Source organism: Xiphias gladius, chromosome 24 (genome assembly GCF_016859285.1).
Source record: "Xiphias gladius isolate SHS-SW01 ecotype Sanya breed wild chromosome 24, ASM1685928v1, whole genome shotgun sequence".
Lineage (NCBI taxonomy): Eukaryota > Metazoa > Chordata > Actinopteri > Istiophoriformes > Xiphiidae > Xiphias > Xiphias gladius.
This window is the reverse complement of record NC_053423.1, coordinates 23490301-23503996: the sequence shown is the minus strand read 5'-3', so window position 1 is coordinate 23503996 and position 13696 is coordinate 23490301. Positions and strand designations below refer to the sequence as shown.

The window sequence follows — 13696 nt, the reverse complement described above, 5'->3', positions numbered from 1 at the left end:
CCAACTATTTTGATGATCAACTGATCATTTCAGTCATTTTTCAAGCAAAAATGTCAAATTTCTCTGGTTCTGCTTGAATATTTCTGACTCTTAGTCGGACAAAATCAGCAAACTAAAGACCCTGCCATGGCCTCTGGGAAGTTGTAAACACAACGTACTGTTTCACTATTTTTTAACATCATAGACTAAAGAATTCAATCGAGAAAATAATTGTTAGTTGCAGCTGTAAACGCCACATTACAGCACTTCCATTTGCTTTAATGGAGGCTCTTTGGTTTTGATGCGGCACCTCGACCATTAAAGGTTGCAGAACGAAACACAGCATGTCGCCCCTCCTCCACCTAGCAACCCCTCATCTTTCAAGCCAACAAATACAGCCAGATGTTTGGATACTCGACGCAACACACACACAAAAAAACGCACGAGCGGGGTCACACAAATACACGCACGCAGCAAATACGAGACTGACTCCAAGCCGTGCGCAGGCGATAAGAGAGACAAGGAAAAAGTGTTGGGAGGGGTGGGTGCGGCCGACCTGAGAGAGAGGTAGAGACAGAGAGAGAGATATGAGAAAAGACACTGCGCTGGGGAAAGCGAAATAGAAACAGGTGTCCCAACATCACCGGTCGCCTGCGGAGATGTGTCTGCCTGTGGACGTCACCATATACTGAAACATGAAAACCGAGAGGGTGGACCTGAGATTCGGATGGCTTCGGGGGCAGCACAGGTTTTGGGTACAAGGAGCACACGGAGTCTGACACCTGAGCAGTCCCACGGAGTCGGCCAGGTAAGATGAAGAAACAAAACAACAACAACAGAAAACTGTGTGTGTGTGTGTGTGTGTGAGAGAGACTGAAACTTAACAGCAGCCACATTCCTCATATAGGATGGGATTCCCCTACATTTTTGCCAACAGGTTCCTGCTGAAATTTAACTGAGGACAAAATATGAAATGACGCGTTTGTTCAAGTCTGGGGCTCCTATTATTCTCTTCCATGGGAACATGATGGAATTATCACTGTATGACTCTAATATTTGTGGTACTATCCTATGTGGTACGTGCATCCTTGAACAACAAACGTGAGTGTGTGTTTTGTTTTTATGTGCATTTACACGTATGTCTGTGTGTTTTTAAACAGCATATTTCTGGTGTCTGGCTGTCTGGCTGTCCGGGTGTGTGTGTGTGTGTGTGTGTGTGTCTGTGTGTTGATGCGGGAGAGATACCGGTGCGTTGCCGAATGTGAGAGAACAATGCAGACAAACTGGTTCAGTGACGTCCATGCCACCTAAAAAGCGTGAAGGAAGGCGTCTGTGACTTTAGTCTCCAGAAATGCTGACTAAATACCAGCGTGACTTGTAAAGGGTGTGTGTGTATGTTTACCTGTCACACTGAGAGTGCGCTCTATAATAAGACTGCGGGCTGAGCATTACCGGGCGAATCACGAGGCCGCAAACACTCCTCGCACCCGTGCCGTAGCGCGCTGTCGTGGCCGACAAGTGTCTCGGCTCTGATGCTGATGCAGCCCTTTGAATGACAGAAGAGGACAAGGTAGGCTTGAGAACACTTTCCTACGCATTAGTCGACGGACGACCCACAGGCTGCTCGTGAATGCAGGCAAATTTCTGTGAAAGTAGTTAAGTTATGTGTTCACTTTGTTGTACTGCACTGGCACATAAGACTCATTTAAAGGTAGCTCAATGGAAGCTAAATAACCAAATAGTTCAGCGGGACAGTCTGCAGGGCCCAGGGACCATGTCGTTTTGGGAGGTTGCTGCCAGATGAGATAGCCGTGCAGTAATGATTCAATCTGAAACTCAGAAATAACAAGCCTTAAAATGTGCGTACTGGCTCATCGGAAGTCAATATTCAACAAAAATAAGTATTCATGGCGCTAACCGGTTAAATTATAAATGCTCTAAAATTAAAATTACTACCAAAAGAAGACAGCAAACTGACTTTAATGAGGAGGCTGCCTGTCTGTGGTCTATCATTTCACTTACAGCGCTTTGATGTTTACCCGGGTTGATGACATTTATACACGCAGCGCTGGCTCATGACCTGGTTTCTGTTTCTTCGTCACCTGTGACTTGGGACCCTCTCAGTGCTTGGATGACCTTAGGTGACAGGGGGCTTTAACCTGGCGGCTGTCTGTAGCATTACAGTTGGCCCGGTACCGCAACTTCACGCAATCGGTGTTTTGATTCTGCCAGCACGACGGAGGGGCCACAACCGGATGCGTTTGTTAAACAAATTAGACAGACAGGAGGACGACCGTGCGCGTGCTTCTGTTTGGCCACTACAAAGTGGTTTCCGCGGGCATCCCGGAAGTAGCAAATCCTGTCCCCTTATCCTAAACGGGCGTCCATTCCTTTGAAACTCCGGATTTGAATACGTGACCAACTAGTTGTGTAAAATACGACTATCTGAAAAGACCACGGGCGCAAGTTCAAATATATGCTGTCAAATGTGCCCTGAGGATATTTGCATACGAGCACGCAGACACAGGAGTCCTGCTGTTCAGTACCAGCTTTCAGCTCCCTTTAAACTGCATGTTTTCCATCAGTGCGTTTCGATTCCCTCTTCCCTATTGCCTGTGTCCCGCCGCCGAGTTTGCCTTGAAGTTACGGCCTCTCTTCGACCGAGTTGCCGTTCGAAAACTGCTCGGACAGTGTCGGGATTGGAGAGACTGAAATATGCACAACATCGCAGTTTGAGAGACTTTTCCAAAGCTCTACCGCATCGCCACCAATAAAAACTTTTTAAATAAGCAACCAGCCCCTGGTGAGACTGGCGGGGGGGGCAGGCTAGAACCGGCCATTCACATTATTGACAAGAAAACAAAAAAAAATGGCAGGAATATGGCACAACTTGTTTCTCTCTTCGCTTGGAATTTGCAGGGCGAATACGTCTGCAGTTACCATCAAGCTGTCCCGACCAACGCCTTACTGCTGCCGCAGGACCAGCAGAGAAGGAACTGATCCCAGACTCTCTCTGAACAACTGCAGCCTAACGCTACTAACAACCAACAACCAAGTGACCCGCTACTCCTTAAACAGAGGAGGAGGTTTATCGAAAACAACGGGATACTGAAGAGTCAATAAATAAACCAACAGTTCTGGGGAGATGTTGAGAATATTCCGGCATATCATCCGTGTGATCTGAGGAGGCTAACGGGCCGCTGAACGCCGGGTGACCCTTTCAGGGCTTTCATGGATTTTGGGTCACTGCTGAGTGAGGTAACACCGATCTCGGCTTCTCTATTATCCGTGTGACTGATAGCAGGTTAACTATACACGTAGAAAACATTCCTTTCAGTCTTGGCTATGTGAGTCCAGATTTTTTTTTAAAAGGCCACGGTTTACATTTGCTTTGTAAAGCGAGATTAAAAATTTGCCACAGTAAATATCAACACTATTTTCTAGAGGTGGATCTCTAATGGTCTGCATCTCACGGGGCGTCCGCTCTGCTGCCTGCTGAGCTCCACCGAGAGCTCGTTGAGCAGAGTTTAACTCTGAACCAGCTACTTCGTCCAGCTACTATATACAGTTACCGGAGAGGCAGATGCTGCACGACTCTGTGTAAGCTTTGGGGATTTAAGGCAGCTGCTGAGCAGAGGTAATGCTGATCTCTTCCTCCTGCCGATAGTACCGTTGACCTATCAGTGTTCCTCTCTTCCTCTCCAGCATGTCATCCAACTCCACGGCCGATAATCTGTGTGCACCGGACGACACCCTCTGCAGTAAGGATACCGCCATTGATCTCTCATCGCCATCTCCTACCTTTTCTCCCCTTTTCCTTTCCTTCTCTCACCTTCTCACTCCTCCTCTCCTCTGCAAATGAAACGTGCCCTTGTTTCAGTATTTGGCAGCTCATGTTCGATTTACCTGACAGCGGCTGTGGGGAAAATGAACGGGAAAACACTATATAATGTTCATTTTGCCACTTTTGTCTCTCTTCACAACGCACCAGTTGCTTTATCTACTGTCTCTATCGTCCACCTTCCTCCGACTTTGATCCACCTGGCCCTCACGACCAGCATCACGATTGGCCCCCTTTTCTTCACCTCTATTTTCACAACTCTCTCTCCGCCATCAAGCTCTGCTCAACTGTTGCCGGGTTTTCCCTACCTAAATCTTACATATTAGCACTTACTGGGAGAAGTTTTCATCTTTCTTCCCTTTTCAATCTCAAATCATCATCCTCACACTCTCGACACCTACTGTGATTTTCGAGCTTTTGCATTTCGACCCATCTTCTTATTCATCTCATTTTTCAGTTGTCTGCCTACTGTGCATGTTCGTTAAAGCAAATACCAGCAGCTACCTCATTTTGGCTGTAAACCTAGAACATCAGCAGACAACAGACAAATGGGCAACGCTTCAGTTGAGCTCATGCTCACATGAAATCTACAGCTATGTGATTGGTCCTGACAACCAACCAATCAGCAAGTGAAGAGTTTGTTTCAAAGTCCCAGAGGTGACGACGACTGTGAATTAAAACTCTTCAAATCTGATTTAGTGCACCGATGTTTTTTATCTGTTTAATCACAAAACTTCCGGGGGCAGAGTGCAGTCAAGTGGCATCATCCAGGCTCCAGATAAAGTCAGATGAAATACAGAGTACATACAGAGTGATAATATAACTACTGACTCACTGATGCTGCTGGGAAGTCTGCGATCTCAGTTAATTATTATATCTAGATAGGCCTTATAAAAAAACCACACCAGTGTTTTTCGTGTTTTACCTTTACCACAGGTCAGTTTTCTTCTAGCGCTACGTTACTGTTGAGTGTTTCCCTGGAGCCTACCGTAATGTTTAGGATGCCTCAGTGTGTTTTTCCCGTCCCCACTGTCCAGGCAGTAAATGGGTCCCATTGACTTCTTATTCCGTTCCGTTCGTCTGCATCATAACACACTGTTAAGATAGCTACAGATCATACTGAAATTAAAGGCAAATATTTATTGGACTACCAGCGGAACAGGATGGGAGTGCTAGACGTCTTAGTTTAAAGCAACATGAAAAGGAGTGTAAACAAGGTAAAATGCAGAAGTCGCTCGGTGCTTAAGGTTCAAGCTCAAACCAAGTCTGTAATTAGACAGACACGTATGGTTAAATGCCATTCTGCAAATCCCTCACCACGCCTAAGAATGTGCCACAACCAGAACACAATTCATACGCAGACCAGGGGCTTTTGGACTTTCATAAAACACCCGATTCGCTTCTGAATTTCAACAACGGAAGGCGTGTGACATGATGGATTCGATGTTGACACGCCATTGTCGTAGTGTTACGAGAGGGTGTGCGTCAACCCAGCGCGCCGTAATAAAAGGGTTGTCGGTGAAGGGCCAACGTGGTGGGTAGAAACAGCCGATGCGATGAAATGGAAGACATAAATACACGAAAGCACAAAAAATAAATAATAAATACAAAATTGTCCGGGGACGTTCAAGTTAAATAAATTAATAAATGGGTAAAATCTTGTGTAAGAAGGAAAACATTTCTGTATTTCCTGCTCAGCAACGCTCAAATCAATTGAGTCAGAGGTAGTGTGGAAATTCTCACAGCTATCAAAAGCAGTGACTCAACGGGGAAACCCATGTAATCAAAGGGTCAGTTCTGCCTGGATCTATTACTCTCTGAATGTCAGCGCATGACTCACTCTAGTGCGTCCAGGCCAGTCCCGCTGACTTCTTACAGCCCAAGTGTGTCATGTTGACAATGCAGCAACATAATAACATGACGACGACGGGCAATTGTGATTCATGCTGCTCGCATGCCTGGGATCCGTGCAGGCTCGTGTCGACCTGGTAAAAAGCACAGGACAGAGGACGGGGTTACAAAAAGACCCGTTTGTCCAAAACGACTACAACTCATTGAGCATTTTTTTAACTTTCTGCACTGTTTTTGCTTGAAAATGGATCATTACATCACTGACGCATCTGAGGGCACTGACAGTTGCATTCAAATACTCCTATGCTCTTGCAAAGTTACGGTGTGGCCCAGCCGTATATCACCATATCACCGCCGGTGAGAATGGAGGGTGATGTAATGTTAAGATAGAACATCCTGTCAACGCTTCAGAGGCGAAACCATTTTAACAGCCAACGTGCTCATCCTGTCAAAGCGCCCGGGGCAGGACACTGAAACCAAACCTGCACAACCTTAAGCGCAGCGTAATTAGGAAGTTGTTTGTGCGAGCATCCGTCCCAGACCCAAACGCAGACACACGGCTCACAGGAAGGCTGAGGGCCGGAGGAGCAACACTCTGCTGTCCCGTCGGGACATTCCCGCCGGGTGACGGTCGTCCTAATCGGAACAACCTGTCGCTTCACTTCACACTGTCACCCCGGTCCTATACATCATTAAAAAAAGGGATCGCTGCCTTTGGGACCTGACATTTACACAGGAACTCCTCCGTTTCTCTCTCAGTAATAAAGGAGCACGAGCAGGCCGTGATAATCGTCCCCGTGCTGCTCCTCTTCGCCACCCTCGTCACCTTGCTGACCCTGTCCCTGCTGCGGTACTGTCCCGAACGGAAGCAGGCGCGGGTCACAGCGCCTCGAAGCTACAGCAGCTCATCGCACAGATACACACAGAGACGCAGCCGCAGACATGACTTACAGGGCATCGACGGTGAGCAAGCCTGTGGACGTCTCAGGGTCATTTTTCCCACATTATTCTTGTTACATTTTTCAATGCAACTCAATTTTCCAAAGAACCACACCCACAGATTCATGGCTCTGTCTTGTGCCCCCCCTTTTTTTTTTATCTTAATAGCGCCCCCTGGGCTAAACCCACTGGAACACGAGGAGCTGCCAATGTCCGTTCAACAAGTGCAGCAGAATGTCAGGCCCGCTCCGGCCGCACTGCCACAGACGTCCACAGAGAGGCACCACGGCGCCTTCAGCCAGGTCACTGCCCTGCCGCTGTCCTTCTCCGTCAGGCCTCAGCACACAGTCAACCTCTACAGAGCCCGCATGGACAACAGGGATGTCATCCTGAGGGTGCTGAAAGGTAAAATGAGCTGTCCCCAGCCCAACTGCTTCCTGCCTGGGGAATAGCCTGTTACCTGGTTTACAGACACTGAAGTCCTGCACGTTTTATGTGCCCCCCCCTATTCATTTCAGATCTTGCACAGAATCACGGACATCAAATTGAAGAGCTTTTCAGAAACTCTCGGCGTTCAAAAACTATAAATGCTTTGATGACACGGAAGTCGTATTTTTGTGACTTGTCAAATCAAACACGTTTGGTTAAATCCTTATGAGACTAAACCATCAGTTCAGTGAAATGTCTCTGGCTAAATGAAACTTAAGAACATCCTCTGCTGTCCGACCTCTTTCCCAGAAACGGCGAACAGCAGCGAGAAGCAGCACTTTTTGGGCTTTGCCTCCTTCGTCTCTGGACTGGGGCCGCACCCCTTTCTACCTGTGCTGCTGGGTGTCGTTTCGGTGCAGCCCCCCCTGATGATGGTGGTGGAGGAGCTGCAGCACAGAGACCTGCTAGGGTTCCTCTGGAGATGCAGACGGGTACGGTAATCTATTACTCGGGTTAAGATACAGGTTTACACTGTGGTTTGACTGTGGTTACAGTAACTACTGGGTGGGGTGTCACCGGACATAAAATACCTGTCTGGTAGTCTGACTCTACCCTCTGGCTAAAAGGGGAATTACAACAACATTTACGTTTTCCCTTTTCGTCAGGATAACTCGGGTTTCGACGCTTCGTGCGACATGACAGAGAAGAGGGTCTTCTCCATGGCAGGACAAGTGGCCTCTGCTCTGGTGGGTTAAACTGCCGTCTGTCCTTCTGTCGATTCTCTCCCTCGCTGCTTCAGAAAAAAAAAAAAAGACGCTGACTCTGTCTCCTTGCTTATTTCCAACTCTCTCCGTACGCAAATTTGTTATTATTTGGTGGCGATCGAGTGTCTCGTCTTAATTTCTGTCCATCTCTCCTTCCTCTTATTGCCCTGTCTTTATCCGAACGTCTAGGACTATCTGCACAGCCGAGGCTGCATCCACAGCAACGTAGGGGCTCGCAGCGTTCTGGTCGGCGGGGACCTGACGGCGAAGCTGTGGGGGTTGGGCCCGGCCTACTGCCGGAGAACGTGGGCCGGTTCACCGGCGGAAGTGGAGGACACGGAGCTGAGGAAGTGGCAGGCACCCGAGGTGCTGGCCGGGAGAGCCGTCAGTCGGAGCAGTGACGTGTGAGTGTCCCGAGGCCTCCGCGAGGAACGCGAAACAATGCGAGGAAGATGGCTGAGTGTGAAGCGGGTCACTGAAATGTCCCGGCCAGAGTCATCTGGTAGGGAGCTGGATGCTCCAGCTTGATTTGTAGCCCCGCTGGTGCTCTGGATGCTGGATAACTGACCTATTTATTTGCACTGAAAGGCAGGTTTCACAACCACCGTGTTCAACATAACGATAATCACGTCGACAGTTTACGGCCCGCGTCATGAGATCGGCGGGAATTCCTCGTGTGTTCGAAAAAGGATAACGCACACACATCTTAATTCTTTGAAGGGCAGAAGGTCAAAAAATCAAAGCAGGCTGGGTAGTGAAGGCTTAGGTGGCTTTTAACCTGCCACTTCACATAGCGAATACATCTCTATACTGAATTTGTACCCACGTATCTACTTTAATGTGAGACCAAACTTCCTATCCTCTCTATTGACATAGTGCCCTTTTTTTTTTGACAGATGGTCCTTTGGTATCCTGCTCTATGAAATGGTGACATTGGGTGAGTGTTTGTTTGTTTGTTTAAATGCTAGACATACCTCTGAGAGACACTGTTTATTTAACGGGTCACAGAATCGGGCTAACATAACATTTAAGTGTTGGAATTTTAATTACGTTTACCAGCAGAGAATAAATAGCAGCTCCCTTTGAAAGACAGTAAACGCTACAGTAAGAGCCACTGTGGTGGGTTCTAAAAATTCATTGCTATTTATAAGGACAAGATAGATATTATATAACAGATTTTTAATAAACAGTGATGATATTTTCCAAACGCCTGTGACTTCAGCGTAACGTATCAGACTCCCACGTTTTGCAGGCGACCCACCGTTCGCTCAGCTCATGGCGACCGAACTTCTGCAGTATCTGCAAAGAGGGAAGCATCTCGGGCGACCGGCCGCCTGCTCCAACTCACTGTAAGACGAAGGGCAGAAAACAGGTCTTATGAGGCTGTGCGGTGCCAGCCTGGCGTCACGGTCACAGCTCAGGGGGCGGTTTTAAGGTGGATTTCCCACCAGTGAGCGCCAACACTCCGGGGGATTCCTCTTGGCAATTAAAACCAATTCTGTATCTGAATCCGTTTTACAACTATCAAAAACTGTCAGGCACCAGGAGCTGGCACTCAGCTCTTCCAGATTTCTTGGTTCTATTGGTTCACGTTACATTTAAGATTTTCTCTGATCTTTTTCATAGCACACAGAATGCAATTTAGTGCCTGTTTCGGGATCGAGCGGGCCAACGTATGAAAGCATGGTGGAGAGTCAGGAGGGGCAATTTGGCCTAGAAGTCCCACTCTCAGTCTTTTTAGTGCCTAACGTCTCCCAACAGCCCAAAATCTGATACACAAAGATTTTAAGACCAACATTACTGGATATGAAAATTAAGAATTGACTTTTTAATACCTTCTTAAGGACTTTTCTTCTGAAGAAACTGAAATCGATGCTTTTTAAAACCTTTCAAGACCTGCAGATACACTGCATTGGCTGTTGACATGTCCACAATATCCTTCTTCCTCCTAAAAGGCTCTGGGAGTCATACTTATTACCTTAAAAAAAAAAAAGTGGCCATTCTAGGACATAACATAATAATAATAATGTAGAGGATATTTTCTGCCTCGACGGCATCTTCAGTATTAACTAGCAAAGTTAGCTAGAATGACAAAAATGTTGATTTCACTGCTCTTTCCCATCCAGAGCACACTGGACTAGGTCTAAGATCAAAAACCACTTTACCTAGACCTTTCAAATCTGGACTAGATCAACCCAGAGAAGCTACAGACTGTTTAAAGAACACTTTCAGATTTGTGAAACCTTCTTTACAACAAGTCTAAGTATAATGGTTTTTGATCAATACCCGGTCTGACGTGGTCTGGATGGGACAAACGTGAGAGCAGTTTTCACAGACACAGTCCTGGTTGAATCTACTGGCACACCCTGAAATTTAAGGTCAGAATTTAGCATTTCTTCAGTGATAAATGCAAATGAACCATTTCTGTACAATCAGAAACATGTAATAAAATGTCGAAAGTTACTGAGCGACGACAACAAATGCTTTCACACGGTGAAATAAAAAAAATACCAACATAAAATGTACGTTCGACACAAGTATTGGCCCCGTTGATGAATTTAAATTCGTTCCTCAAACCAAACAGAAACAAATAAAACTCACCTGTGCTGAATTTTCAGCGTTCACATGACCCGAATTAGACAATGAATGAAGGTTTTACTGCGTAAAAAAGGGACCGACTGTTTCCTGTTTCTTTTTTACAATGGCGAGGACAAGAGAGCTGTCTGAGAGCATCAGAACTGCTATTATTAAAAACCGTAACAATTCCAAAGGCTATCGAGGCGATCGCCAAAGATCCCGAAGTCCCCGTTTCAACAGTTCGCAACGTTGTCCAGAGGTTTCACGGTCATAAGACTTGTCAAGACGCTGCCGGGACGTGGTGCTGAGGAGAAACTCGATGAGAGAGGTCCGCTGAGGTTAAAAAAAAAACACTAAAGGGCTTGAGGCTGATCTGGATCAGTCCAGAGCGGTGGTCTCAGCCTGTACTATACGCTGCACATCAAACCAAGCAGGGATCCATGGGAGAAGGCCCAGGAGAACACCGCTATGGAAAGAAAGGCACAAAAAGGCAAAACTAGCGTTGGCAGAAACTTTCTTTGACAAGCCGCGGTCTTTCTGGGATCACGTTTTTATAGGCGACGACATGAAGCCCGTGAGGAAACGAGCAGCCTACCTACAGTCAAACATGGCGGAGGTTCTGTCAGGCTGTGGGGCTGCTTTGCTGCCTCTGGTGCTGGAGCCACCGGACGGGTCAAAGGAACGGCGATATCAGAAGATCACCGCGGCGTCAGAGCGCACATCCAGCAGCACAACGGCATGGCTGAGGAGGAGAAGATGGACTGTTTCAAATCCCAATCCCAGAACCTCCGGAGAAAGCGGTTCTAGGCCGTTGCAGGAAGGACTCCTGCAAACGTAAAGAGAGCTTGAACGCACAGCAGCGGAAGAAGTGGCAGGAAGTACCAGCAGACAGGAGCAAGAAGCTCCCAGAGGGCGACAGCAAAGGTTCGGAGGCCGCCATTGTTGCCAGAGGTCCTGCGACCAAACATTCCTGAAGGTGTCCGGGTTACATTTTGTGTTTGGATCATTTCACTATAATGCAAGTTGAGTTTTTGTTTTTTTTTCTAATTTCTTTTATTCAGTAACTCTGGACGTTTTATCAAATGTTTTGATTTTACAAAATTGGTTCATTTGCATTTACTTTTGAAGAGAATTCTAAATTCTGCACTTAAAATTCAGGGGCGCCAATAATTTCAACCAGGGCTGCAGAATAAAGGTTTTACACACCTGAAACTGTCTTTAGCTCCTGTGGGTTGACCTAGTCCAGATTCCCGTATTTGACAAGTCTAAGTATAGTGGGTTTTGATCTAGACCTGGTCCAAGGTAGTCCAGATGTGTCAAAAAAGGTACAGATAGACAGGTAACCAGGTTGTGAGGTCCTGTGGGTTAATCCAGTCCACACCCGACTCCAGTCTATGTCTAACTAGACGAACCACCGCCGACAGGTTGACAGGTAGACAGGTAGACAGGTAGACTGATAGACAGGTAAACAGGTAGACAGGTAAACAGGTAAACAGATAGACAGGTAAACAGGTAAACAGGTAGACAGGTAAACAGGTAGACAGATAGACAGGTAGACAGATAGACAGGTAGACAGGTAAACAGGTAGACAGGTAGACAGGTAAACAGATAGACAGGTAAACAGGTAGACAAGTAAACAGGTAGACAGGTAAACAGATAGACAGGTAGACAGGTAGACAGGTAGACAGGTAGACAGGTAAACAGGTAGACAGGTAGACAGGTAAACAGGTAGACAGGTAGACAGGTAGACAGCAGGTAAACAGGTAGACAAGTAAACAGGTAGACAGATAGACAGGTAGACAGGTAAACAGGTAGACAAGTAAACAGGTAGACAGGTTGACAGGTAGACTAGTAAACAGGTAGACAGGTAAACAGGTAGACAGGTAGACAAGTAAACAGGTAGACAGGTAGACAGGTAGACAGATAGACAGGTAGACAGGTAAACAGGTAGACAGGTAAACAGGTAGACAGGTTGACAGGTAGACAGGTAAACAGGTAGACAGGTAGACAGGTAAACAGATAGACAGGTAGACAGGTAAACAGATAGACAGGTAGACAGGTAGACAGGTAAACAGATAGACAGGTAGACAGGTAGACAGGTAAACAGGTAAACAGATAGACAGGTAGACAGGTAAACAGGTAGACAAGTAAACAGGTAGACAGGTAGACAGGTAAACAGGTAGACAGGTAAACAGGTAGACAGGTTGAGGGGTAAACAGATAGACAGGTAGACAGGTAGACAAGTAAACAGGTAAACAGGTAGACAGGTAAATGAGCTCCCGCGCCTCGTCTCCGATAAACGCATCAGCAAAATGCCGCAATAACCGGCTGCTTCCGCCTCCAAACCAGGCGGAGACGGTAAATGCGTAAACGTATATTTGTCACCGGGCGCAGCACAGGTTTCACGACGCTTTGCCCCGGTCCCGCAGGTACGCCATCATCCGGTCCTGCTGCCACTGGAACCCCGAACACCGGCTCCCCGCGTCGCAGCTGATCGGGAGACTCCAGGCGGGGGAGAAGTCGGCCAATGGCAGGACAGCTCTCAGGGCACCTGACCCGCTCGACATCGAGAGGTACCTGAGGGAGGCGGGATACGGAGAGGCCTACAACTACGCTGTGCTCTGATTGGCCGAGGGTGTCATCAGTCAGGACCGCGCCGGTGGGAGCCGTTTCCTCACGAAACCCGGGTTTTGTTTTGCACCCGCTTGTGCCGTTTGGGACACTGTTCGAAATCACTCTATATATATATATATATATATATGTAGCACACTCACTTTATATGATGAAAGTAATATATGGACTGTAAATATGCCTTTTTCTGTAAACTGTGATTCTGCTCATGTGAAAGACCGATCTGAGAAAACCTGTCACGTCCCCCGCACTTTTTACTCCTAACGAGAGTTTATCTGCACAAAGCAAACACCAGTGGATGAGTTTTAATAATAATATGATAATAACTAGATCCGCCGACTCGATCCGGCCGGAAAGACCCAAAAGTCCGCCGGAGGTGGAGTTTGACAAACCCTGGGACTTCACTGTCGCGCTGGGGACGCCGGGTTTCGTCCACGTCCGCCCGAGATCGAGGTCCAGGCGTCCGGTCCGGAAACGAGCGGGCGTGAGCGCGGCCGGGTCAACGTGCCCGGGAGCGGACACGTTTCTGCGGCCGCCTGACAAGTCGAAAGTTCCTCTGGGGAAATGCAGCGCGTCCGCACACTCCGAGGCGAGGCAGCGCCCACCCGGAAGCCCTCGTCCTGCCGGTCTCGACTGTGCTCGACTGATGCGTGTTCCCGAGCGCATTTTCACTTACGTTGGCACC

General features: G+C 47.5%; 1 protein-coding gene across 1 annotated transcript; it reads left to right on the top strand.

Moving 5' to 3' along the window:
• The first annotated feature begins 605 nt into the window (after positions 1–605).
• LOC120786684 (tyrosine-protein kinase STYK1-like) lies at positions 606–13290 on the top strand. The gene is made up of 10 exons (XM_040122231.1): positions 606–787; positions 3685–3740; positions 6431–6634; positions 6779–7015; positions 7349–7530; positions 7705–7785; positions 7993–8207; positions 8700–8740; positions 9056–9152; positions 12810–13290. The coding sequence occupies exons 2-10, from the start codon at positions 3686–3688 to the stop codon at positions 13003–13005; spliced, it is 1308 nt and encodes a 435-aa protein (XP_039978165.1). The 5' UTR covers positions 606–787; position 3685; the 3' UTR covers positions 13006–13290.
• Positions 13291–13696: the final 406 nt, after the last annotated feature.